This window comes from Strix uralensis, chromosome 25, assembly GCF_047716275.1.
Source record: "Strix uralensis isolate ZFMK-TIS-50842 chromosome 25, bStrUra1, whole genome shotgun sequence".
NCBI classification, from domain to species: domain Eukaryota; kingdom Metazoa; phylum Chordata; class Aves; order Strigiformes; family Strigidae; genus Strix; species Strix uralensis.
The window spans coordinates 4,216,305-4,243,914 of NC_133996.1; the positions used below are offsets into that span (position 1 = coordinate 4,216,305).

Sequence of the window (27,610 nt, forward strand, 5' to 3'; positions counted from 1 at the left end):
AGTTTACCGAAGCCTCTATTCTCCATGAAGCAGCACTGTTGAACAGACAACATCCAGCCCAACCAGGCCACCCTCCACCCACCCTTGTCCACCTCCATAGAGGAGAAAGGTAGAACAAAGCCAGAACAATTCCCCAAACAAAATGACACCAAGAAAGAACTAGAACAAAGAATTGTTTAATTGCTTAACCCTTTCTCTTCCAGGGACCAGAGAAACAAGTTTTCTGCTCCTTCTAATGAGGGCAGTAAGGCTTGTGTGTTACCTCTACAACTGCAGGGGCAAAGTTTACGAGATGATCATCTTTAGTACTTGAAAAAGCGAGAAGCAATGGTCATTGCAACACTAAGAGAACCCTAGAGTCTCCTAACGGAGAGCCCATTGCTAGAATACAAAAATAAAGGAGGCATCCCTGCATATCCCAGGCTAGAAAGAGTTAACCAGAAAGAGCAGGAAGAAGCTTTCCCAAAGAGGGGGTTGAAGTAAACAGCAGAGGTCAATAAAGCAACATCTTCTCCCTACTTCCCCAGCAGGTTTTTTCCTTCACCAATAAATACAAATTCCTCATTAAGAAGTGACAAAGCAGGTAATCTGCCCACAACAAGGGGAAAAGGGGCTGGAGGCAGAAAGATTTTTCTCTCCCATTATTATTTCTCTTTTTTAACCAAAGCAGCCATTAAAAAAAGCACTCCACTGCAGAGGCAGGGAATCCTGTAGCTTTCACACTGCAACTGGCAGGTAAAAGAGCTGCACTGTCTCACAAGGGTAAAAACAACAAAAAATAGCTGCCACAGCAAAAGGTGAATGGGGAGGGAGAGGTCTGTTCTCTTCAGAGCTTTCCGTCTCAGTCTCTCAGTTTAAAAAATCAAAGTCTGCAGACATTGTCTACTGAAAGCTGAAAAAAAAGTTTGAGTGGGAGGAGAAGAGGGGAAAAAAAAGAGGATGCGTCTAGTAGGAAAGCCTTAAGCAAAAAAAGAAAAGGCCAGACCATGTCAAAAAGCCACCCAAGTGAGAATAATTTTCTGCTGTCTCTGGGTTTTGAAGAGCGTTGAGTGCCAGGGTACACTAGGGTGGGGGAGCTTGTACACAACCGAACAGGTAAACTGAGCAAGCAGCCACATCTACCACGCTGGTACTGCAGGAAAACGAGCAAACGTGCCCTCAGCAGCCAAGTGACAATCTGTCCCAGGAGAGCTCTGCTTCAGCTGAAGATGGAGGGCGAGTCTGCCATCACAGCTCAGCACAGCACAAGTAGCCAGTCGTTTCTGGGCGGCGAGGGACACGTTCCCACAAGACCAGGGTTTGCTAAGGCTCGGTTTCACCCACGTGTGAAAGAGCAGATGGATGTCTTTGTCTGAGGGGCAGAGATCAGGTCCCAGTTAGCTCCGCTGCGATTACAAGGGGGGGATCTCACTATGCAGGGAACAGTGTCCTTGGAGAGATGCTGCCAGCTAGGAGACTCTGTGACCTCTCCCTCCTGTACGAGGCTCACTCATCTCAAAGACTGTTCTGGAAGGGAGAGGAAGCCAGTTACCTTGATCAGCCAGCACTGCGCAGTCTCTCTCATCAACGCCTGGCAGCCAGAAGCAGCCAGAGAAGGAAAGGGAGGCCTCTCATCTTTCCACAGCAGGAACAGGAAGACCAGGGATTGCACCACATGGAAGAAGAGCCCTAATGCAGCACACACACATGCGCACACACTCCCAGACACACATCTCACACCCCTGGGACCAAGGCTAGCATGTTCAGACCTTCAGCAGTAAGAGATACGAGACAGCACAGAGCAGTTAAGATCTCCAGGGGCTCTTTGGTCTTAGTTGATAGTCCTAGAAAAAAACAACCTCTTCGGATTCGGTTGTAGCACAGCTGTGTAAGATCTATTTGATATTTAGTGTTTGGCAACTGCAAGAGGAAAAACCAGAGCTGCGTGTTACATGAGAGGGGAAGGAATGGAAGTACAATGCTGCATTTCTAGGTGTACTCCTGGCTTTGCAGCCAGAGTCAGTGTGTGGAGAGTGGGAAGAGGAAGGAGGGTTCCTGAGAGGACCACTAATCCATCCGATGTTACACCAACCACAAGAGAAGGCGCACTTTGGCCAGGACAGAGCAGCTGTCTGCGCAAAAATGCTGCTGTCTAAGAGCTCAAAACTTTAGTCGCAACATATACGCGGTGGCAACGTTCTCAGCTCCAGCACAGGTGACATGGAGAGGAGAAGGTGAATACAGCTACACACATTTTGGGCAATGGAGAGGGAAGCTCTGGAAGAGTGCTGTTACCAGCCCCTTTCCTCAGCAGCTTTAGCTACATGAGTCCTCAGTCTCTGACCAAACCTGCTCCCATTGCTGTCACTTTTCTCCATGGGTTCACAGACCACAGAAGAAAGTATCAGAGCTGGGCAAGCACATCCTGCCCTGTTGAGCTGCACATACTCAGGGCCTTCACTGTTTCATCAACTAAGACAGATGCCCAGGGACAAGACAGGCAATATCCAGTCCTTAATACAACACAGCTACATCTGGTGACAACGTGTTAGAGATGGAAGGCAGAAGAAAGATGTTATGGGATAAAACAGGTGTTTCATGGCCAACAACTCTAAACCAGGGGCCTCTAGACAGGCTGGTAGCACGAAAGCAGAGTCAAGCTTTCAAGACCAAGATCACTGCAGTAAATTCATTCCATAACCCTGCCCTAGGTTTGTATTTTATTCAGGAATTTAACATCCCCCTCTGCAAATGCATGAATGCAGGCAACATCCCCCTGTACCAGATCATACAGCAGCTCTGGAAAAAAAAAAAAATCACCAGCTTACACTGCTTACAGACAACTCAAAGACCCCTGTTGGGACTAAATTCCACTAAAGGCAAACCCCGGACTGCACTGCCATGCTGCTCAGTAGCGTGACGGGAGAAGGAGGAGGTGGTGGCGATGGTTTAAAGAGACGGCCGCTCCTGCCCCTGCCAGCTTGTCCTACTCTGTGCATAGTGCGAAACAGTGCAGTCATTCATCAGAGAAAGTTCAGGACCAAGGAAACTAGGTTCCCTTTCAGCCAAACAATTAGAGGAAGGAGAGGCAGTTCTGTTTTAGCTGGGCCGGCACTGGACTTGCCCCTCTGAGCTGTCTTCATCGTCTGAGCCTCCAGCCCCACCACTGGTCAGTCCTGTAATCCGGTACCCCATGTTCAGCAACATCACCTCCAGCGGGTCTGCATTCATTCGTCTCTGGTTAGCTTGGGAAGCACCTTCCATGTCTACTACCACGCGGCCATTAAGGGTTTCACTCTGCAAGACAAGAAGGGAGAGAACTCAGCCAGGCAGCACTAGCACCAAAAAGGGGCTGCAACTATCAAGAGATCCCGGTAGGAAAGACAAGGATGTGCTGCATCTCACGACAAGAAGACAGCCTTTCACTGCAGCTCTTACCTCTGGCCTAGGGTTCCAGAGTCGTACAACTGGGTCAATGCCACTGGTAGCCAGGAAGCAGTAACTGGGATGAGGCTGGAGACAATTCACAATCGACTCGTCTCCCTGCAGCACTCTAACAAGGTTGGTGGTTTCTTTCTCCCAGATGAAGAAGGAGCCGTCATCTGACCCACTGACTATGTACTGTGCATTGCTAGGGTGAGAGGAGCAGAGACTGGAGATCACAGCTCAGAGCCAAAGCTAGTCTCTAGCAGAGATCAGAATCTCAGTTGGCTTCTATAATCAGCAGGCTGCCACCCCTCACGCTTATGGATCCAGATAAAGCTTTCTGTGTTGGTTCCCTCCATCCCCAGGGTTCATGTTTTCAATCCCAAATGGCTTTTCTGAAACGCTAGCCCAACCGGGTCCTCTGTGGATCTGCTACTGAACCAGCTATTCATGCAGCCACACAAGGAGGATGGTTTCTGTCATCTTTTTCAACCCTGCAAACCAGTGTCAGCGTCATTTTATGAACAGTCACATGGGGCTACGCATGAGGCTTTATCCGACGGAAGAGAGCATTCTGCTGCTGCTCACACTCCTGTCCTGCATCCCTATTATGCTCTGCCAACATACCTGCCAAAGAAATTGGCCTCTTTGATGTCTGTAGTAGTGTTACAGTGGCCACAATATCGGAATTTGTAGTCGTAGCTGCGCTCCCTCAGCACCATCTCATCCTCTGAGATGGAGTCCTTGCGGCCTGTGGCTCGCAGCCGGATGGGGCCACCCCCTTTCTTGTCTTCAGCTGGAAAGACAACAGATTTCCCTCATCACAATCTGGGCACCCCAGCAAACAGCTCTCTAGGGTACCCCAATAGCTATAGAGAAGAGTTAAGGACAATTCCAGCAGGAAGCAGGGTTTAGAAGCACAAGCTTCCTTCCAGATTATCTCCTGGATACATCAGACTCCTTTTATCATACTCTCGCTCACGAACAAACCAGGACCAGACGCAAGGAAAGAACAGGCTCAGGCCAGTTTTTATGCACAGTAACAATCAATCTCTCTCAGAAGTTGGAGCTTTACTTCAGAGGGGCAGTTTAAGGAGAACACTCCTTGTCCAATCATTAGGTTTTAGTACAACCTTGAAGAACCACACTGAACGCCGGCACTCACCGTTATCACTCTTGGAGAAGAGGGCTGCATTGATGTCTCTGTCCAGCGCATCGCAGGCACTGCTGTGTGCTTGTTCTGGGAACTTCCCTTTAAAGTCATCCAGACACTCCAGTGCTTCTGCCACGTACTTGAGTTCAAAGAGACAGCGGGCAAGACGGAAATGGGCCTTCAGGTGGCATGGATTCAAGGATATGGCCTTCAAGCAGTCTCTTAAAGCATCATAATGGTCCCCATCCCTGAAGAAAAGGCAGGGGTGGATTAGATAGCCCAAGCAGAAACAGCATACATTCGCCACTGCTGTTTCCCAGCCCTCATTTCACTCCACAGCTTGTTGTTTCCAGCTCTCTCTGTGCAAGCAGACATCCCACCAGCTCACGTACTAATAGCATTTGCTGTTTCCCAGGGGCACCATCTGACCAAGCCCAGCTTCTCGAACGCACCTCCACACGCACACAGGCAGCCCTGTAAAGCGACCACACAGGGAAGCCCAGCAAGTCTTGACCTGCCATTTTAAATCCGACAGAGCAGAGCTCACCGATAGAACACATTTAGGGAAGTCCTTTGAAGATGGAGGATGCACAAGCCCTCTGGCCAAGCAGACACAAGGCCTCTCCTGCAAGGCGAGCGGGGCCTCCTCGGAGCACGGCAGCTCACGTGTGCCCCTTGGTGGACGCACAGCGTGGCAGCATGTTTCCCTGCCCACAGTCACAGCCACTTGTAGCCCTCAGGAAGGAGCTACAGAACCACCACACTTCATAGCCCTGATGGACAAATATCTAAAGCAGCAGTCTTTTCTCACCTTTAGAGGAAAAACCTTTACGTTTTAGAAATAAGCGTTATAGCAGACTGGTATCATAATGGATATTTATATCCTGTTTACAGTTACTGGAGACTACGCTTGATTTCCCTGAGCTCCATGGCTGCGGGAATAAGAACGTCTCTGCTTGTGCTCTGGAAGCAGGAGAGACTTGATGAGCCTCGCACGCTGGCATTCAGTTCAGACTGACAGAGGCTGAGAAGTCAGCCAGGGCTGACACGCCTGGTGTACCAGCATCGAGCCTGAACTGTTCAGAGGCACCACAATCTGTCTTAAGTGTGCCAAGTCTCCATACCATGGCTAATAATAATAATACTAAAAATAATAACCAGTTTCACACCTGTAACCTATGTGAACTGCACCTACCAAACAGTCCCAAGGGGAAGGGGGTGAATTGCCCTCTACCTTCCACAGGGTGACAACTTTAGATCACGTGGAGCCTTTGTCAGGGAAGAGGAGCTCCTGTGTCTCTACTCATTAAAGGCAGCTCCAAATCTTTGGGTTACATGTTAAGCAGCACTTATTCAGTGTCACAAGCATGTTCTGCAAACCATTCACCCTCCTGCTGCCTCCCGTCTAGGTGGATATTGGCCACATATTACAGCTTGCTAGCACAGTACAGGAGGTGGAGTGCCTTGTCCATGAGATCTGCAGTGGAGCAGAATTTTTTCTCGAGGTTCTTGAGGGCAGTCTTTGCAGCACTGTCTCTGGGTTAATCCAGGAGGCTGGATGCACAGCATCAGGCCACTTTTATTCAAAGAAAGAGGGAATGCAAGTTACCTGTTATGATGACAAGGAGTGTCTTACATTTTCAGAGCTGATTGGGCTATTAGCTGCTCTGTCACCCTCAAAAAATCCTTCAATCTCAACTACCTGTGTCAGACAGCCTGACAGACTGGTCTGAAAACGTACACATTGAGATGTAAAGCAGGCACTGACTTCTCCCATTGTTACAGGTTTGACTCAGCTTCTGCAAAAATGCTCTAACTAGAAATCAGCTAAGTACTGTCAACATAGAGTGCTAAAAGCAATCTGGAGAGTGATGCAGTTGGCTCTTCTGACCAAATTTTAAAAGGCCAGCCTTAGAAGTGCTGCAGAGTATGAGTAGCATCTTAAGGGAGATGAGCAAGGGGAGGTTAGGAAATAACAGACCTTCCTTTTTTCTAGATCTCTCCATTATTCAGAGAACGAGGCCAAAGCAAGACCTGCAGTGTTCTGCAGGGTGGCCTGTAGCTGTTCCTGCTCCGAACATGAAGGGTGGTTCAGCGTGGGTCACTGTCCAGCTGCTTCACCCTCCTTCCCCGTGACATCCCAGCCACCTCCTGCCATACACCAGTAGCTGTTCCTAGCAGAAGAGTGTTTTCTGCACCTGAGAAGATACCAGCTCAGTACTATTTAAATTCTAATCATTGCATGCCACAGAAACCCATTGTGCATATATTTTCACATCATCCTGCCACGGAAAACTGTAGCAAAGCACTAGCTGACACACAGAAAGGTTCAGATCTGCCAATATCCTTCGGGAAAAATGATTCCTGTAAGAAAAATGTCATTCATGAGATCAGCACTCAGCTTCTGTCTTCCATTCCTTAATCTCAACCTATTGTTCTTCTCCCTCTGAACACTGAGGTCTTTTTGAGGCAGCTCCCAAATCTCTGCTATTGCAAAACAGCCAGTAGGCCAGTTACCAACAGTCACAACAACTGCTGGCTGCTCTTTATCTTGGCAAGAAGATAGGAGAATTCATACTGGGGATTTCAGCAGGGAGAAGAGAAGGATATCCTCACAAAGCAAATGTAGATGAAGGACCACAGCTATTTTAAATATGTTAATGGCAAGTCATGCTACTCAGTCTTACTCTGCTCAAGGGGACAGATACTAAAATAACTCAGCTGTATCTTGCAGATGCAGCTCTGGCTATTGGTCAGAGAAGACATTACCTACTGCAGAGGCTAACAGCCTATTTTGCAACAATCAAGACAGAACCTCCCCCAGACTCTGAGGCACCAGTTGCCGCCTCCCCAGATCCCTCAGAGAGGTTTGTTTCCAGTCAAGGGGATGTGGGTTAGCTGGGGTAACACAGGAACCACCAGGTCATGCCTGACTATCTGCAGTACTAGTTACTTGGATAAAGCAGCAACCAAAGCAACTCCAGGCAGTCCTACAACAACCTTATATCATGAGATACGAAGTTATAAAGTATAGTAACCATTACCTCATCTGTTGACAGCAGATTTAGAGCCATACTCTAATGCAGATCAGAACTATCCAAAGAAACACAAACACCCTTGGAGACACACATAATGCTGGTACTCAGAAACAGATTTTTGGTTTCTTTTTAAACAGAAAAGGAACAGAACATTACTCAGCATGCCAGTAGGCAAAACGATGAGCTGCTACCAACTGTGCCTGCCTGCATGGTACCCGTGGCCGTAATTTCTCCAACACATGCTGCTGTGCAATCCCCTTGTCCTGTGCCAGAGATGACCCACTGACAGCTTGACCCAGCAACCCCATCCCTGCTCCGTGGAGCCCGGTGCTTCGCAGTGGACAAGGTACTCGTGGTACTCAGAAGTCAGGCACCAGCAGCGCCTGTGACACTGAACTCTCCGAGATTCTCTGCTTCCTTACCACTTGCGCTTCATGTAGGCAGCAGCTCTGTTGCCATACAGCATGGCGTTGTTGGGGGCTTTCTGGACCGCTTTGCTGTATAGCTGGATGGCTTGAGTCCACAGCTGGCAAGCAAAGGCCTCGTTGGCTTGCTGCTTGATTCTCTCCAGATATGGAGGTAACTCCACTTGGGGACTGAAGGGGAAGAAGAAAGGAGCACAGGTAAGTCTCACATGCTAATGCTCTATTGACTCCGGTTAAATGTCTGCAGTGCTTCATTCTAGTTTAGCCAGTCCCAGCAACCATTAGCTAATATCAAAAGTTTCATAAAAAGGCAGAAGAGACCCTGAACAACCTGAATTTAGGAGGAAGGTTTCTTTTTGACCATCATTTGACTGTTTCCATTTTTTTCTTTATATACAGACCCATACTCAAAACTGAACAGCGAGTATTTCAAGCATCCAATCCCTCAGACATCACCGATACATCTTTGCTTTGATTGCATAAACACTTCCAATCCTCTTTTAGCAATGTATAACAGAATGCAAATTCAGAAGGAAACCAAGCATCCGAGTCCACAGGGCTGCACAAGGCCCATCCTCAGCAACCACAAAATTCCAGCCACATCTCTGCTGCCGTGGTGGAGGGGCCATCTAGAGGAAACAAGCTGAAAACATTCAACAAAGTGACTTTGGTGGAACCTAGACTACCCATATATGGTATTAAGCAACTGTGTCTTGACTTTTAACCATGTCTCATCAGCTGGAGGAAAAACAGTCGGCAAGATGTGCTTCAAGTCTGCTTCTGCTTCGCCCCAACTGCATTTTGCTCTTAAAGAAAGCAAGCAGCAGGAACAATAGAAGAGGGCTCTCCATCCATTCCTAGCTCACATGCAGACTGCAGGAGTAATGACACCAGTGTCATTGCCTTAAAGCAATTTTGGCTGCTTCAGTTCAGTCTGCAGCAGGCAGGTGCCCAAAAAAATGTCAAAGGGAAGCAAAGCTGTTTCGACCCAACAGCCTCTCCCATCTACAAAGACACAGTTTCTGCAGGTCAGGAAGTAACCACCACTGAGGACAACTAAGAACACCCTGCTTCCAGGTCTGAAAAGTCATCTCTTGGTTTTGTCTGCAGTAATTCATCAGAAGAAGGGAAAAATCCTCATGGACAACATTTCTCCCAGGATGTTCCTGCCTGATCTGACTCTCGTTCAAGCACCAGAAGCAAATGCAGCTCCTAGGACAGAGGCCACTTGACAATCAAGTCAACACGCCAAGTGGATTTGCACGTCACACCTTGTTTAGCAGCACCTGACCCTGGCAAGAGGAAGAGGACAGGAACAGAGCTGTAAGGCTTTCATGCAGGTAGAGCTGTCCCCTTACCTCACATGTGCTCTTCCTTCAGACAAGCGGAAGCCGTTGCTGTGGAGATGGATGCCATTCGACACTCCATTGGTAGAGGTTTTTCCATTCTGCACTTCTGAAGGTTATGAAAAAAAAATAAAAATACAGCCATGCTAAGTATCAATGTAGATTATACAAACTATTATCTGAAGCTTCAGGGATTTATTTTACAGCAGAGCCAAGCCAATACCACAGTCCCATCCAGAACAGAAATAAAAACTTCCATGATTCCACATGCCCCACCTCCTCCAGCCACTTGGATTTGATTTGCCTTCTTACATTTACTACAAAATCTCTGCAGTATCCTTTGTAGTACAACTCTAGAACAGAAAACTAGATACACGAGGAACTAAGTGGCACACACAAAGAGAGGGCAGCTTGAACTGAACTGCCTTCAGACCAAGTCGAGGCCATAATCAGAGTACCTGACTGATCACCAGAAGCCTGACATTTAAAACTGCAGAAGTATTTAGTAACAGTAGTAACTTCGTGTTTTAGATTCACTCAGATAAAGAATCATAAAGCGAAGTTGTCAAACATTTAATAGAACAAGGAGGATCAGTAGAACCACTGGAAGAATCCAGTAAAAGAAATTCCAGATGCTTTATTCCTTTTCTTCTTTTCTTACCCTACTGCTCAAGGAGCCATTACAAGCTGAAGTAATCCTCTGAAGGTCATGCAGCCACATCATCAGCCATTTCTATAGAAAATATTTAGCTTCAATTTTTACAAACTGCATTTATGTTGCAGCTGGGAGTGCTCCTGCGGCCATTTCACAGGTTGGAAAACTGGGGACACCGTCCAACCAGGCTCCTGAACTGCTCAGAGATTTCAGTGTGCAGAGACATGCGTGCACACGAAGTTCAGCCTTTGCACAGCCTTTGCCTGAACTTTCTGTGCCCAACGGGGTGGAGCATTTGCTGCAGCTGCAGCTGCACCACTGTGAGCCTGTTCAAACCCTGTCCTGCCATTTAAAGCATGACCTCACCAGATACCACAGTACAAATCACCCACATGCATTCAGGACAGAAGAGAAAGGCAGGCAGGGCCTGCTACCAGGATGTGAGTGTTAGATTAAGGCCTAAGGCGCGCTGAGTACACAGATCAAACCATGCCAGGGTGCTCTGAGAGGAGGGAAGGGGCTGAGCAGGGAACACTCCCTGATAAGAGTCAGCCTCTGCCCGGGGAATAGTGTTACTGCCTTTCATTGCGCACTGCCTGCAATATCTGTGTACAAACAGGCCCTGTAAGAAACACAGCCAGGTATAAAAAGGCTTTTGGAAATATTTACTCATAAAATAAATGACTTTTTGATTCAACTCTCTCACCACCAGGAGGGATATTAGTGCCAGGCCAGATTCTTAGACTAGGAAAGAGATTGTTCTGTCTCCTTCCTAATGGGTGTAAAAGGGGATAGCAGATGTATTCTACATTTCACTAATAAGTTTAAAAAAAATAAAAACAATATATCATTTCTATGCCTGTCCACAGTTTTCCCCGCTTTAGCTGAAGGCAGGATACCAGGACCTCAACCACTCTACAAAACCTACTTTACCCTTGGTGCACAGCTTTAAGCATTCTCCTTAGTTCACACACGCATTCACCTCTCAACAGCTCACTTCTCCCCTCAAGACACACGTTTTGTCACTCTGTAGAAGGGTTTTAGAACTCAGGGTATGAACTGCACTGCAGAAACAGCCCAGCAACAGCCATGCCCTACTTCATTTTCCTAGTTCTTGCCCAGACTGGGCTGCACCCTGAAGAAGAGGTGTGTAGTATGTGATTGCACCCTGCCTTCCACTCACTTTCATGATAGCATGATACTTACCCCCTGAAGTATGGCACTTCTTTGGAAGGAGAAAGGTGTATGGTCGCTGTTTGTACGTTAGATCAAACAAATAGACCTAAGGAACAAAGAAAGAGAAGGAGACAAAAGAAGTCAGTGGAACATTGATACTCAAGTCACAGAAATAAAACAGGGTTGGATGGCTGTATGGTTCCACATTTGTGTTTTGCCATTTCCAGTTTTCTAACTGGGAATCTTGTTTATAGATGGGTACACAGAGGATGACAGCAGTACCAGTGGCGTGTTCCATTCCAGCACTGAGTTCAGAAAGAGTAACGCTGAGAGTAATTACTGAGGATGTAAGAAAGCCCTCTCCACACCTACAGAAGTTAAAAGATGCCCTGAGCACAAACCAACCTGCTCAAAAAGCTTCAACTCCAAAAAGATATTTTAACTGTTGAATTAACACAGTGATCATGAAGAAATCAAACATTTATTGACAGAAAAGAGGCAGTACACTAAACAAGCAAAAGTCCCTCTAAGATGAAACCAAGATTTCCTGACAAACTTCGGAAGCAGCCCTGCAAAGCCCTAATTTAAAACTGTACTGGTATAGGAACGGACAGCCCAAATCAGACCTACAATCTAACTCAGCACCTTCTCTTAAAGGGAGTGAGTGCATCTGTAAGAAAGAGATCTGTAGAGGACAACCACAGAGTAACCTGCCCACAAGCGAAGGTCCTGCTTAATCCATGCTGATTAATGCTGTCAGGAGGATTTTCTCATTTCACTGATAGGCTTTACAAAAGATCCATGAATATCACCCAGCGCTTAAAATTAAAGCAATCAATACTCCAGGTGAAGGCCTTTGCTTCTGTAAGTTCCTTATTCACTAGATTCTATTATATTAGCAGTTTGATGTTTCAAGAATGAGTTATGAAATCTTTTCTAGGTCAGCAAAGGTCAGTTCCAGAACTGGTTTTTTACCTCTTCCGGAAAAGTGAAATGTGAATTGGAAAACCAGAACAGAACGCGGTTCAAGTTTGATCAGTGGTAGCATAACAGATAAATCCCTAATACCAAGCATTTAGTCTGAATGAGTCAGAAAGCAGTTTAAAATCAATCCTATTACCCACAGAGAAGTTGCTGTACCCGTTTTCAAGAATGCACAACAATGTACATGTGAAGCTTTCTGTCAAACTCTAGCTGCCTTCTTACCTGCTCCCCTCCCATGTTGACCAAGAGCTCAGTGCCGTCAGGACTGAAGGTGACGTATGTGGCCACCAGAACTCTCAGCCGGTTGTTGTAGTCCGGAAGCTTCACTGGAAGGTGCCCTGTGGGGAGAAGAGGCCCCTACATATTAGTGTAACGAGTAACCGTTGTCTTTGTCCGACCCCAGCTCCTCCCTTTTACAAGAGGTTGTTAGGAGAGCAGTGCCACGAAGCGCATGCACCTAAGTGATCTTCCATTTCCTACTGCTGTTTATTGAAACCTTCCATCAGCCACCAAAACACGTAGATGTGCACAGCTGCCTTTTCACAAGTTCTAGATACCAATTCTGCGAGGCCAGCTCTGTATGGAAGACCAGATTATAACGAGCTTGCCAACAATGAAGTCTGCAGAACCCAGCAAATCTCAGTTTTAGGGATTCACTACGGATTTGGCTTCTGCGATTTGTGGCCATCTGCAAACAAATACCTCCATCTTCAACCCTCTAACTGGGTTTCCTTAATAAAGCCCTTAGCACAACCAAACCAAGGCTCCTAAATATTCAGCTCACACACAGGTTCTTTTGCTTCAGACAGTAGATGTGTTGCATGACCAATTCAGGGGACCTAAGAAATCCTCTAGTGGGACTCATCAGAAGCAAGACTGTCAAAACTGGTCTGCTGAGCATGCTGGACCAAGATACTTAAAAAAACCCAAGCATTTGGGGGAAAAAAAGATAGTAAATAATGAGCACTGGAGAACATCATCCAGACTGGCCAGATACTGCATCGCTGATGCTTCATCTGCAGGATGAGGACAAGGCACTTCTCTTCCGTGCCAAAAAGATTCTGAACAGCAGCCTTGCTGGGACCAGTTCCAGGAGAAAACCTGTAGTGTCCAGGTTATCCAATCTTTGACTTTCCAATAAAAGTGACAAAAAGACATTTACGCTAGACAAGAAGTAAGGCCAGCTCACCAACACACCAAATCAGGGAAAGTGGGCAGGTAACATAAGCAAGAATTCACAGCATAGAAGTGAAATAAACTGCAATTCCACGGAAGACCCCTGCATCAGAGGAGAACTCTTCCAGGCAGTGGTTTCTTCTGTGATGGGTAGAACTCCACTTCTTCAGGCATCAACTTAAAGTCCCACCAGTCACCCCCAGCACAGGTCCCAATACCTGCCACGTAGTACTGTGCCGCACCATCGGGAAGCGGTTTCTGTCGGTCGCAGAACGTGTGTACTCCAGCTGAAGGACTCTGCTTCATGCTTTTTCTAGCCAGAAAGAACAACAGTCTTATAATCACAGCATTCAACTGCTGGAAGCCTGATCTACGCTGGCACTTCTTGTTCACACACGAGGGCAAGGCCTCATGCTTATACAGCTGTGCAGTCACGAGCCTGTCTCACACCACCCCAGTGTACTCACACAGACGGGAAAGACTGGGGGTGATAGAAAAGCCTGGGTAAAACTGCACGGTGAGACAGGCGAGTACCACATCACTGCAATTCCCCCTTCCCACCAGTGCCTTGAACAGCTTTCTGTACCACTCAGGTCTGCCCAGAAAAGCCAGTTGCCATTACCTGTGGTTGTGGATCATGCGTATGTCATAAAGCCGCACAAAGGGTCCACTTGCCCCTACTGCTAAGTAATTGTTATCCTGGGGGTTGACCGTCAGGCATTTGGCCTCCACCAGCTGCCCGCAGTACTCTGTCAGGTCTATCAGGACTTCTGAACGTTTGCTGTTCTCTCGCAGATCGTACTGTCTGCAAAGGGAAGAGAGAGTCAGGCAATCCGTGTCACTGGGTAACAGAAGCAGCAGGAAGAGAGAGGTTAGCATTCCATGGTGTCCAAACTGAAGACCACCCCGAGCAGCACATTTATACTGCTCAGTAGTGACCTACACTTAATTATCCAGTTTGCACATGAAGAGATGACACTAACAACATTAACAGTCCTTTGTGCCACTGGTTACTGGAAGCATCTCAGTTCCATATACACTAGGCCTCAATATCATTGAGGATAACCATTAAAACCAGCTCTATAATGTGCACAGATTTATTCAAGTCCCAGATTAAACTCCAAGTCGTGATCTCACAAACAGTAGCTCGTATGAAAAGCAGAACAGACTCTTGTAGTAACATTACTCATTTAAGAGTCTCAGTGACTCTGGGGGGAAACATCGCTCAGTGTTGTATCTCCCTTCCACTTGACGTGGCTGTTCCTTACATGGCCTTTCCTTTTCAGTGGAGGAAAACAGAGGAGCTGAGGAGAGTATTTATCGGAGGAGTCTACATTTCAAGATGAATCCTTCCAGTTTCAGGAAAGGGAGAGATTAACTTAAGCTCTTTAGTACAGAGACGGTCTCTCTTCAGATCTGTGCATAGTACGTACTGCAATGGATCCTAATCCAATTAATTTTGGGGCAGAACAACTAGAGTTCTGTACCTGATTAGCCCGTCCTCTGCTGCACTCCAGAAGGTGTTAGGCCACATGGGAGCTGTGGCAATCCGCTTAACTCTGTTGGTGTGATCTCCAAACATGTGGATCGTCTCCTTGACAGTCAAGTCATGGACATGCACCTTGGAATCTGCAGCTCCCGTGATGAGGATCCGATCCCCTGAATGCGGCAGGAACTGGGGGAGACAGATTTGACACTCAGACTGTGCTGAGGCTGTTTGCACAGACATTGCTGAGCTGTCCTGGCAGGTCACAGAGCAGCTTGCTTTAGGAACACGGGACGACCCATGTTACTACCTACATTACACATATGTAGGTACTCAAGAGTCACCAGCTACAGTAGCACACAAAATAGCCTCTTTGTCACACACCCCAATTTGCTACAACCATTTCCTTTGAATTTCCAGAGAGAATGAGATAAGTCTGAGCGCTGCATAAACTAAGAAGTGCAGGTATTAGATTTAATGCAATTTTTTTCCTAATATTAGAAATATTATTTTGAGGGGGTGGTGTGGAATTGCTTGCAGGAAAAAGTTTCCCAGCAAGGATCTATTCTCTTGCTACTTAGCTTACTGGTTTTGTTAAGCTGTTTATTCCTTCCAATCATATACCTTGACAGAAAAGATGTTTGCAGTATGTCCTGTGTGCATAGAAAGGAGTTTCTTGTGGTGCAGAGGATCCCAGACAATGGTATGCTGGTCATCAGAGCCAGAGGCCAACAAGCTAAAAGAAACAGAAGAGAAGTATGCATCATGTATTCTTCTGTTCTAAGCTGTGACCAATTTCTTGGAGTGGTTTGACCACAGACAGCCATTAAGTTAATTCAGCTCTAAGAAGCCCACTTCCTCTCTCTTTTCTCAGCTATGTGTTCTTGTTGCTCCCCATGCGCCAACCCATTCAGTCAGCTTAAGGAGCTAAACCAGCCAAATATCAACTCCATGGAAAATAAAGTGCGTGTTTTTCATTGGTTTAGCTCATTGAACCAGCTCACCACAGATTCAGATGGCACAGGGGAAAACAATAGGAGCATTTGGTCAACAACAAAATGCAGAGCCTCCATCTTCCTTATTAGCCTGGCTGCATTAATTGCTCCACATCATCCCCGAACCCAAGCCAAGGCATTCATTCCTGGACTTCGGATGTGCCCAAGCAGTCCCAAGCCAGGGCTCATTTAGTGATTCACAGACTATTTTTTAAGTGCAGGGTGTGGCAGCGGCACTGCAAGGCACTGTTTGCCTTGTACATCTATCTTCATCTGAAGCAAAAGAACGACATCTGCAACTATCAGCAGTTTTAAACTTATTTCCTTGTAGCTGTATCTCTTTCAAGTACACTAAATTTTCACTGGTAAATAATTCTGAAGAGTATCAGACAGCAGACTCCGGATCTTTTAAGAGGCATGTCAAGAAATATGCGCTCTTTCTTCCAGTCATTTCTCACATAGATATTCTTTATTCCACTTGGTTAACGGAAATGCTCTTAGGGAGAGTTTCCCTCTAAAATTGCAGAGGGGTAAATGCTCTATCTCCCTCTCTGATATATTTGTCCCCCAGCAGAAGCTTTTAACAGCATGGTGAAGGGGGTGGGGAAACGTCACTACCAGTTGGGCAAATCCTAAAGATCCATTATAATCCATAATACCACTTAAGAGGAGAGAAGCGGTCTTCAATCTCCACTTGTTAGTCTGACCATTTCCCTTCTGAACTCACTAAAGGGGCGTTTCTAATAATATCCAGATATATTTAACAAAATAAAGCTTCTTTTGAAGCGTGAGCTCTACTACAGTTCAAAACTTTGAGCTTGAGCTCCACGATACTAGGGATGGGAAGCAGCTGCTTATGATAAGATGACCTACATCCTCCTCTTGGGAGAACCTGGGGTTATCAGTTTGTTGATCCCCTGAATCAAGCCACATACTTACTCTCCTTTTTCATTCCATTCTAGGCAGTTGACACACCCAGAATGACCCTGAGATAAAAAAAAAAAAGGGAAGATGGTAAGATGGTATTACACAAAGTTCAGACTTATCAAACAGAGCTGTTCTAAGACAAGGACACAGAGAGCTCCCCACACATAACAACTTGTTCCCAATACAAGCAGGTTTTTTTATTACAACCCTGCAAAAAAACCACCCACATGGCAGATAAGCACCTCTGAAAAAGACAGACATGCTATAGCGGTTGGGGTAGAAAAGGCAAAATGAAACAAATTTAAAAAAAAAAAAAAAGTAGTGTTGAATAAAATGGCAGCTTAGTCTCAGAGGCTACAGATGAAATCCTGTACATGTGGAAAGGTGACTTTGCTTCAAAAGCCCTTGGCTAGGCTGACAAATTACATGTACAGGTTCTCTGGGAACACAGGGAAAACGCACTTTTGGTAACTGTTTTAGAAGCACCTTGCTGCTGGGTGGCTACATCATCCATCTTCATCCAAATTAACTAACAACTGTACCAGGAAAGACTAGGGGAGCACTGAGTAGTGTTTGATATGGGAGACGCAATTGAAAAGGGGCACAAAAGAACCTTTTCCTCCCCCAAACCAAGATACTCTTAAAATCTTTCTAAGCTGTATCAGACTGCTATACAACAACCTGTTCTTTAGGCAACACATCACACTCTTCAGCATTAGAGCTGAGTTGACAGTTGACCATCGCCTTCTTCAGGCACCACTGTTGGGGTTAGCTGATACGTGCCCTCTTGTAGGTGCGTTAGGTAACGCAGAAAGCTCACACAAGATCTCGCTGAGCTATTCCTGGCTCTAATGCAGTTTAGGGGACTAAGTAATCAGTATCTATCCCACACAGGAGAGGGAATTCCATACACATCCATTCCATCACTGCATGCTGTCCTTTCTGCAGCGAGTCGTACAAGCAGCAGCTCAGTTTGCTCTTTAAACACTGCTCGCTTACCTGCAATTCTGCCTCTAGGCCCAGGCGTCGAATGAATGGATCGGTGACATGATAGTGTCGTTCGAAGCCCAGCGCACCCCTCTCCTGCACGAAGCAAACAAGTGCCACACTGACTACAGCAAACAAAACACTCCTTTTTCTCTTTAAGATTCAAGAACTTTAAAGATCACTCAGAGACCTTGCCAGGTATTGGGGTGTCCACAGCATCGGGTACCTGTCTTGCTGTAGGGAGACATCATTTGCATCATCTCCAGGTAGGCAGTTTGTAATCCTTGCCCCTGAATTGGTTTAAAATGATGTTTATCTAATTGCCAGGCTCCAGCTGGGTAGCCAAGACAAGGTCTGAGAGGCCCACACTAAGACAGAATAAGTTGCCTATATGGAAGACAGAGCAGAGCTTGGGAACGCCTGTTGTTATCCCTCGGCAAGGATTTCAGAAGCCACTCGCTCCTGAGGACAGCAGTGCTAGACCACAGCTGCTCAGAGCTCTGCCATTACACAGACCCTGTCCTGAAGCACCACCACCACGGGGCAAAGTATTGGGGAACGCAATGGACAGCATCCTTTAGAGGAGGCTTATTTCATGAGAAAGGGAGTAGGAGCTTGTAGTTGCAGTACCACAGCACAGCCTGTTCTACAGGGAAGAGAACAGCTGCCACCAAACTGCGTCAGTACAAATGAAGGTGAAGAAAAGCAGGACAGTTGTTTCCCCTGTGATCTCGCAGGGTTCACAGATGCATTAGCAGATGGCTTCAACGAAAGAAGGCCAACTGCAGAGGCAGGCATGAAGAAAAGGGAATGCAAGTCATATTTGGGATGGAACATCTAACATCCGAGGAGATTCCTTTCAAGGACCCGAGCCAGCCCCGGTCCCGTCCCATGCCATGCTACAGCCAGGCGAAGACAACGTAAGCATTCGCTATCACCATTTACAGAGGAGAACACTAATGTCAAAAATGACACCGATGGTACTAGGAACACGTTAGTAGTCCCAGAGCAGACACAAGGAACTAGTGTACCACGTACAGCTCCACACAACAAAAGCTATTTGAAAACAAAATGGAGACAGATATAAGAGGATTGGAGGAAACACAAAAACCAAAACAGGCGTTTTGTAGTAACTTCCATTACAAACTTCAAACCCGTTGACATATTTTTAGGGAGAGCATTCCCAAAACACTGCTAGGCCCAGTGCAAGGTGCTGCACTTATAACTGCCTTGCTATTGCAACCTCAGTGGCTTTGCGAGGTCTGTGCAGCAGGATATTGCTTTTCCTACAAGGAACTGTCAGACTTAGTAATCTTCCAAGGTCACACATGAAAGTCTGACAGAGCAGACAGTGTGAAAAAGTCCCAGGCTAACGCTCTAACCACAGAACCATCCCCTCCTTGTTACAGCAGCAAAATAAATCTTTGCACATGGATTAAATTACAAAGTTTGGTACCAAACTGCAAAGTGAAGGGAGCACTCAAGCTCCTAGTTCCTTATTCTGGCCGCTAACAGACCTCTTTCGTGAATGCTGATTACCAGCAAAGCTGCAAATGATTTAAGGCCTCTGAGTCCAAGTAATAATTGCCTATTGTGTCTGCTGGAGCTAGTCCTTTCACGTTAAGAGATATTTCACAAATGCAGCCATCAGATGACTGATCTGACCACCACAGAAGTTTTTTCCTACACAAAGAAAGGAACACACCACTCTTTAAAGAAAAAGAGACAGAAAGAGCCTGAGACAGAGATCATTAGCTTTACTACAGTCAGAAAATACCTTTGATGGCAAGATCACACAAAGAGAACACATAAAGAAGCAGACAGAAAAACTCATGAGGGAAGCTAGCTAAGGGTCCTTTATGGTGCCCAAACACAAGTAGCCATATTTCTCTCTTCAACATTGTACTCAAAAGGAACAGAGCTGCTGATGTCAAACTAGCACGGTGTGCTCCTGCTAGGGAGAAGAACTGTATTCCTGTCGTGCCAAACTTCACCCCAGCTCTTCATTAAGGACAGTGATAGGTCCTATGTGTTTGTTCTCTTAACAAACCGGGATGGCTTCTTATACAGCTTATCAATATGTAAGTAGCAGAGATCTTTTCAGAAGTAAAGGCAACAACATGAGTATCTCCCAAGTGAACACCAATTCTCTATCTGCTCTCCACCCAACACAAGCAAATATTTGGCTAACACATACCTTGATCTGTCTGTGGATGATGTCTCTGGTAATGTTTGCTTTTGCCATCTTCTTGCAATGGGGCAGACGAAAAGAAGCTATCGGAAGAGCTGCTGTGCATCCAAGCATGCCAACAGAGAAAAGATCCACACTAAGGGCATTTAATTACCTGCAGGACAGAACCAGAGGGAACAAAGGCAGGCATACAAACATATGAGGCCATTCATACACAATGTCAAGTACTTTATTTTCAAAAAACAGCGGTGGGTAAGAACTGAAAAGTTTTGTATAAAGGCTCCTTGAAGAAACTCAAGGATGGGAAGGAACAGCATAAGACTGAAGAACATCTGACTTAAGAGGCCATCCCCAATTTGCAGAGAAATTCACAACCCCAGGACGACATCAGCCTAGAAAAGCCTCTTTCTTTGTTTCTGTGCCAGCAAAGACCCTGCAAGTCCGGGCTACCATCCTGTTTCACAGCTTGCCTCCCACCACTACATGTCCACCCATGTCCAATTTCACATTTCCCAAACTCTACAATCAGCAAGACTTATTACACTGTGAACAAACGAGGTGGTTTTGGCCACCTCTTCTCTCTCATTTACTACATTTGATTATCAGCCAAAAAAAACCCAACCAAAAGGGCATAAATGTTCCTTAGAAATCACAACAGCCAACCATCAGGTGACACTATCATCAGAACACCCAATTACATTAGCAATAGAAAAGGGGCGATCATTTTAATTTCTTCTGGAAATGCAACTTTGAGTTTTTCACATTCTTAATGGAGTTCCATATTTAATACACTACCTAAATAATTTAAACCCCGTAGAATTAGCTACATCTGCTAAAAAATATTCAAATTGCAGAGTGATCGTCACAACCCTGCTCCGGACAGGCTGCCTAGAAAGGACCAGTTAATCTCTGAGAAATGATGTAATTCACCTCATTTACATACCACAGGCCCTGCGCTGTCCCACTTTGCTATTTCTACAGTTCTCTTTAAAAGAAAATAATAAAATTTTAAACACCCAGTTCGTCCTACGTAACCCAATAGTTTTAAATTCTCTTTAAAAGCAATCACAAGCAGAACAAGCCAAAATTTTCAAATGAGTCCTCTTTTGAATGAGGAAATGCTGATTCATTGAAACAAGAACATTTCACAGAAACGCAGCAACAAATAACTCCGCTGAGGTCAGGCAGAAGTTTTGACAAACCCTGCCTGGTTCATCTGTCGGGTTGCTGCAAAGCGAGGGCTTCCACCCTGAGCGACTTCAGGGCCGTGCAGCCGTTCTGCAGCTTCCCCTGCACAGCGAAACCATGAGGCTCCTGCATCCCAGGATCCCCAAAGCCCTGCGCTTCAGCCACAATTTGCTTTCAAAACACTGTTAGCGTGCATACACGGGCATTTCCCCATGGGGAGGAAGCACCAAGAATTCATGTTTCCTCGCAGAAAGCAGAGTTCATCCGAAGTGGAGGTTCAGATCGCTTTCCTAACACAGCCGGCTCCTCCGTGCAGCTCCGTGGTGAGCACAGAAACATCATTAGACCTACAGATAGCAAGAAAAGCCACACAAACAAACTGAAAATCGGATTTTCTTGCAGTGGGCTCCTAAGCAGGATTTTTAGGGTAGCCATAGGATCTCTCCAACACAACCACAGAAAAAAGGCACAGCTGTGTGTAGTCTCTGAAGATGAACGTCCCTACAGCAGACGGCAGAAGACAAGCAACCCTCGCGGTTGTACTCCAGTCCTATTTTGTACGTATGATGAGAACAAAATTGATAAAATTCCCACAGTGAGAGCGCAGGCCTTGAACGCAAGGCGAGTCAGGACGATGGGAGGACTCTGCACAGCAAGCCTGCTCCCAGCCCACGCCCAGCGAGGGCTAACGGGGCCGCACTTTCACCAGGACCGATTCAAACCCCAGATGCACATGTAGCAGCCCAAACTCACCACCGTCCAAGTCTAGTTTCTGCAGCAGATGTGTCCAGTAAGCCAGCGGCCTCTGCCACACATCTCAAGTTCAGCATGGCAGAAGCAGCTCAACTCACATCCCAAGATGTTGCAGCAATCAGCTGAGATTTTTTGGACCTCATCATCTGTTTTAGTGCATAAGTTGGGGCTCCCCTAGAATCCACTGGCCAGCCTGAAACTGAGCAAGTCTGTATGAATTTGTCCATCACGTACGTATTTAATCCACACTCCTTTTACTCCAGAAGTAGCACCAGGAAAGCTAGCACGCACACCCAGGAAGACACCTCATGTTTTAAGCATCTTTTACCTCACTTATTCTCCTGTTAAGCAATAGTTGCTTCACTCCCAGGCTTAACAGCAAGAGGCAGCACTGTGACTGCATTTGGTCATCGCTGTTTCACACTAATTCCTGTAGTAGGATGATTAAGCTGTCAGATTTTGATAGCTATCCCCTGGCTTTCCACATGAGCTTAGCGTAGGTATTGTTTTGCCTGTTTATGGAGGCAGAGTCTATAACTGTCCTGATGAAGAGCTCACGAGCATGGGAAGGAGAGGAAGCGGGCACCTGCAGCAAAGCGCCTCGGCACCAGGGCAGGGGGATCCTCCCAACTCTGCAGCTCAGAGGTGAACACAGGAAACCAGGCCAGACCCATCGCTCCTTGTGTCCAAGGCCAGATCTACATAAACACGCCAGCAGGGCTAAGTAAGCTACATCGCTGGAGACATCCACGAGGACGTGGTTTCCAGACATGCTTTTCTGCGAAGTTCTGCGAGCGAGAGAAGAGGACTGCTAACTCAAAAAGCAGCTTCAAGTTTGGAGAGACTAAACGTGCCGGGATGAACGGTATCTGTGATCTCTCTCCTCCAGTTTCTCCAGACACCCTTTCCAGCTAACAAGCCTCCACCTGCCCTTCTCCTGGGCTGGATCCCCACAGACTGGCCTCCTTAAACAAACCCTCCAGGATACACAAGTGTTTTCTCCATTTATAGCTGCAACAGGGCAGAGAGACCCTCCATCGTTCTGCGACGCCTCAGCAGCTCACCCCTCAGGCGAGGGACTCTGGTACTCACTGTACAAAACCCAAGATCTTCTTACCTCTAAGATTATATCCCAAGGCTCCCCTCCTCCTCCTCCTTCATGTATCCCTATTAAACACACCAGCTGCCTGACCTCACACAGCACTTTTCTGCAGGAACCTGTGACCAGTGACTGATGACAGTTAAACAACTTTTTCCAGAGAAGTGAATAATCCATTAACCCAAAGTACATCATAAGGAGACACGAGGAACAATATTCCAGCAGATCTCAGCATCTCAGCCTTGTCTGCAGCTTTCCATTCCTCTTAGTGCTTCCCTACAGATTCTGTTCATAGTCCCCTCTCTCCAAGCAGAATCCAGCTAACTCTTCTTCTTCCCTGCCAGGCAGGGACTGCTTGCCTTCCTCTCCAAGAGCAGTTTAGTTTTTGTTTGATCTTAGGACCCCGAAGAGACCTAACACCACGCCAAAGCCAGGCAGGCCGTCACCTCCCGACTGACAAATGCCCCACTGCTCTCTTAAGACCCCTAGAAGTATTTTTGTCAGATTTCCTACCTCTAGTCATGGCTAATTTCTAAACAGCTCATTTTTATTCAACTCCTATCTAGCAAGAAAAGCACCAAATAACCTGAAGGACACACATGGAGAAATGCACTTCATGGATACAGATCTCCCATACTCTACAGACAGAAATAACCCATACCAAGAAGTCAGTTTACTGCTGAATAAGTTACTGCAAAACCACTAATACACTATAAATCCACTCTTTGACTGGATGAACAGGATGCTCAGACGGAACGAACATCCCAAAAACCTACCACTCCTTAACACAGACTCAAATTCTCTTGCTCTCCGACAAAGCGTCCTCTGCCACCACATTTTACACCTTTCGGAACTCCAAAACACACACTGGCCGGGAGAGCGCAGCAAGACACAGGACTTGTTATTTCTGTGAGTGTTTTTAGGATTACAGATGCGCTGTGGAGCTTCCCAACTCTCTGTACAGGTCATGGCCAGCTGCGATAAATCAGAGGTGTTCTCAGCAGATTGTCGTTCAGCAGGTCTCAACAAGAGATCAACACAACTTTATTTCTTAAAAGATGCGGGTCAAGAAAATCATCCATGAAATCAGCCCTTTGGTTGACAAAGCTGAATAAGCCAGAGTTTAAAAGAAAACATCTGATGCATAACTGACTTTAAACATACTAATACAAGCATCCAAGGCTATGCTAGCAGTGTCCATCATACCTGAGATACTGATGCATGCTTTTCAGCATTTGATCATTAAAAAAAAAAAAGGACAGGCTTGGAAAAAAAACAGTCAAACAGGAATGCACGAGCCTAAGGTGTCTCTCTTGCCTAGACAGGGCTTGGTTTGGCGACTAAATGCTGCAAAATGCTTAAAGGTCTCCCAGAATATGTGTATATGCTTGGCCAAGAAGACTTTAAGAGCTTTTCTTGCTTTCACGATGCTATTTTTTGTTGCTCAACAGGTATTCCAGCGCTGCAAAGGTTTTGGCAACCTTTGGAATCACAGACGAAGAATTAAGCAGTCCCAAATTCTCATTCCAAGTCAGACTTTATCCACTAGCCATCCCAGACTCCCATTCACCATGACTATGATAGTTACCCAGTTCTCGAGTTAATACGTGTAGAGCTCCTACTATAGCATTAAGTGCTCTTCATGCTAAAGACTATATATATGACCACACCACTGTACATGTAGATCAACAATCTCCAACTACGTTAGAAACAGACCCTTGCATAAAGCATAAAATCCCCTAAGATTTGTAGGTCTCCTGGAAAATATATATAAATAATCAGAGAAGAAGAAACTGTGCCTCCAATTTCTCAGACACATACTGGCTTCCAATCGTGAAGCCCCTTCAAAGAGTCTCTCTATTACCACTAAAGGCACGTAAATTGGTGTAGGATGTTCCTCTTTCAGCAAAACCTCTGGGTTTGGTTTCAGCAAAACTGCTGTGCAAACTCTGTTCACTTTTAGATAAAGTGTTTCCTAAACCATTCATGCAGTTCTCTGGCTTTTAACTAAACCTGCACAACCAACTCATGATGAAACGAGAGGATTAAGTCCCAGTGACAAGGAACAATGTAGGATAAATCTGCATTATTGCTACCAGTGATGACCCCACAAGCAGCTTCACTTTGGCTACATGTAGGAGATCATCATGACCTTTTCTGGCAATTTTTTAGATGACACTGGAGCACATTTCTTCATCACTCTTCAAGAGCATCTCTGCGCTCAATTCCAAGCGAGGACAAACCTCCCTCATCCCTCACTGGTCCAAACCTGCCTGGAATACCCCAGACAGGCCTAAAAACCTGAGATCTAGTTAAAGCTGCTACCTCATCCACAGTAACAGCCTCTTCTCAAACTACACCCTGAAGCACAAAGTGGTGTAGTTTGGAACCTGCAGTTAGCTGTCGTTGGCTCACTGGACTCCTGCTTCTGCAGTGCAAAGCTCCAGAGGCTGATATAGAACTTTTGCAACACTTGGCCTTTAAATCTGCAGTCAAAAATTAACAAATCACAGATTTCTGCAGGCTGTGGGCTCAAAATCTGCCAGGCTGTATTTACACTGACAGTAACCTAGGAGCCCCTTAAGCTCCTGGAAAAGTACGCTTTCAAAGGGTGCTTCGGGGTATGGGGAGGAAGGGAAGTAACAAGATTATCTGGTTTTCCCCAGCTGGCTCTTCTAATTTTCCTGAAACACTTGCTCTGAGTCTGGAAACAAAGCCTCGACATTGGTAACACAAACAATTTAGTCACTTTAATACTGAACGGTCCCAATGCGGCTAGAATTTGGGGGGCTGCTCCTTTGCTTGAACGGATTTTCCCCTCGCAGAACCACCTGCATACACCCCACTACTTCACCTACACGCACAGCAGCGCACTGACACAGAGAAGTGTCCTGCAGATGTGGGCTTGAGTTCAAACCTGGGGATCACCGCCCCTCAGAAGAGCTCCATCGACACGAGGAAATTCCACAAAACAGCAGGACTCATTCTTAAATTAGCAATCTTAAATAAGCAATCTGATTCCTAAGTGTTTGGATGCGCCCAAGTTTCTCAGTCTCCAAACTCAAGGTCATTGAAAAAAGCAGCACTGCACACTACAAGCCTTGCGGATACGCGACTCATCCCAAAGAAAGATTCCTACGACCCTTCCCTTAAGCATCTATAAATTACTTCACGCATCCAAATACCACCTAGGACCCAACTCAGCGGGCTTCTTCAGCCTCACAACTTACTCTCCTTATCCTCTTTACCTTGACTTTCCGAGAGGTCATGGATCAAATTATAGATAGGTTTGGGGTTTTTTTTTAACAAACCTAGAGAAGCAAGAGGAAATGACCTGGTTAGCAGCAAACACCCAGTAAAAAGAAGGTTTTGCTACAGCTGAAGGAGTTGCCAGGAGCAGCAGTCACTCCCCAGGACAGATGGCTCAGAACACGGAGCCAGCCAACAACAGAGGAAGGAGTTGCTTACAACAGAGGTGGACAGGAGCAGAGGTAGGATCTGAGACCTGACAGACCCAGCACAAGAGGACAGCAGTGCCAAGGAAACTCTGATATGCCCAGAGACGCTGGCCCCCAAGGTGGTTACAACCCCCTAAGCTGACACCCGACCTCTACCCTTCATCCTCCAGCTGACACAGTCATCCACAGGAAGAAAGGGAAGACGCAAGACACCACCTCAGCCCAGCACAAGTAACAGCCTGATGCCAAGACCCACATGGCCCAGTAGCTCCCGGAAAGAGTTCAGCCAGCAGATGCTGGCAGCGGGGGAAAGGTTGATCTCCTCTCCAAGGAAAGGCTGATCTGCTCTCCAAGGAAAGGGGTTGCAGGACACCCACTGGGGCAAGAGAAACTTTCCCTTTAGTGAGGCTTTAGTAAGGGAAAGGTGAGCAGGGGAGGGAACAGGGCCCTTAGGAAAGGGGAGAAGAAAGCGAGGACAGGGCAGTGCCAGCTAAGAGAGGGGGAAAAGAGAAGTCAAAAGGCAGGGGCTGAACCTGGCAGGGGGGGAGGTACCAGCCAGAGGATGCAGGTATCGACAGGGCTGGGGGGAGAGAGGTGCTTGGTTAGAGGGGGAGGGTGTGCAGAAGGGATGAGGAAAATGGGGGATGAGGGGCTCGGGGGAGGCAGGGGGTGGACTGGATGAAGGAGGGCTTCTTAAGAGAGATGGGGTCAGGCTCCTGGCAAAGGGGGGGTGGGAAGCCTGGCAGGGAGATAAGGGGGACACACACACACATCTGACAGGGACTGGGGCAGGGGTGGCTGGCAGGAAAGAGGGGGATAGCGGGGGGGTGTGGGGGAACTGTCAGGAGAGGGAGGTAAGGGGCGGGGGAGGGGCGGCTGACAGGGAAGGGGGCCCGGGGGGGATAGCTGACAGGGAGGAGGGGCTGCAGGGGCGGGCGGGGCCCGGCCGGCCGGCGGGACCGTTACCTGTCAGGCCTCCCGGGTGCGGGCGCAGCGGGCACTGGAAGTTGCGAGGCTCCATCCATGCGGGGGGAGAGCGGGACCGAGCGGAGGGGGGAACCAGAAGGACCCCGCAGGTACCGGGCGCCGTCCCCGGGGCGCGGGGAGGGCCCTCAGGCGCGGCCCGGCCTAGGCCCCGGCCGTGCCCCCCCGCCCCCTCCCCTGTTTA

At 46.9% G+C, this 27,610-nt stretch overlaps 1 protein-coding gene across 2 annotated transcripts; it reads right to left on the minus strand.

The window, feature by feature from the left end:
• Positions 1-160: 160 nt before the first annotated feature.
• Positions 161-27,610, minus strand: WDTC1 (WD and tetratricopeptide repeats 1). 2 transcript variants are annotated; one of them, XM_074894466.1, is made up of 16 exons: positions 27,409-27,610; positions 19,951-20,098; positions 17,766-17,849; positions 16,779-16,825; positions 15,469-15,580; positions 14,846-15,033; positions 13,981-14,163; positions 13,577-13,671; positions 12,405-12,520; positions 11,229-11,304; positions 9,380-9,476; positions 8,019-8,192; positions 4,571-4,806; positions 4,033-4,201; positions 3,418-3,610; positions 161-3,276 (listed from the first exon to the last, which is right to left on the minus strand). In XM_074894466.1, exons 2-16 carry the CDS (start codon positions 20,056-20,058, stop codon positions 3,079-3,081), a joined length of 2,076 nt encoding a protein of 691 aa, XP_074750567.1. In that variant the 5' UTR covers positions 20,059-20,098; positions 27,409-27,610; the 3' UTR covers positions 161-3,078. The 2 variants fall into 2 exon arrangements, with proteins under 2 accessions (XP_074750567.1, XP_074750568.1); XM_074894467.1 differs by lacking the exons at positions 161-3,276; positions 3,418-3,610 and adding an exon at positions 3,628-3,899.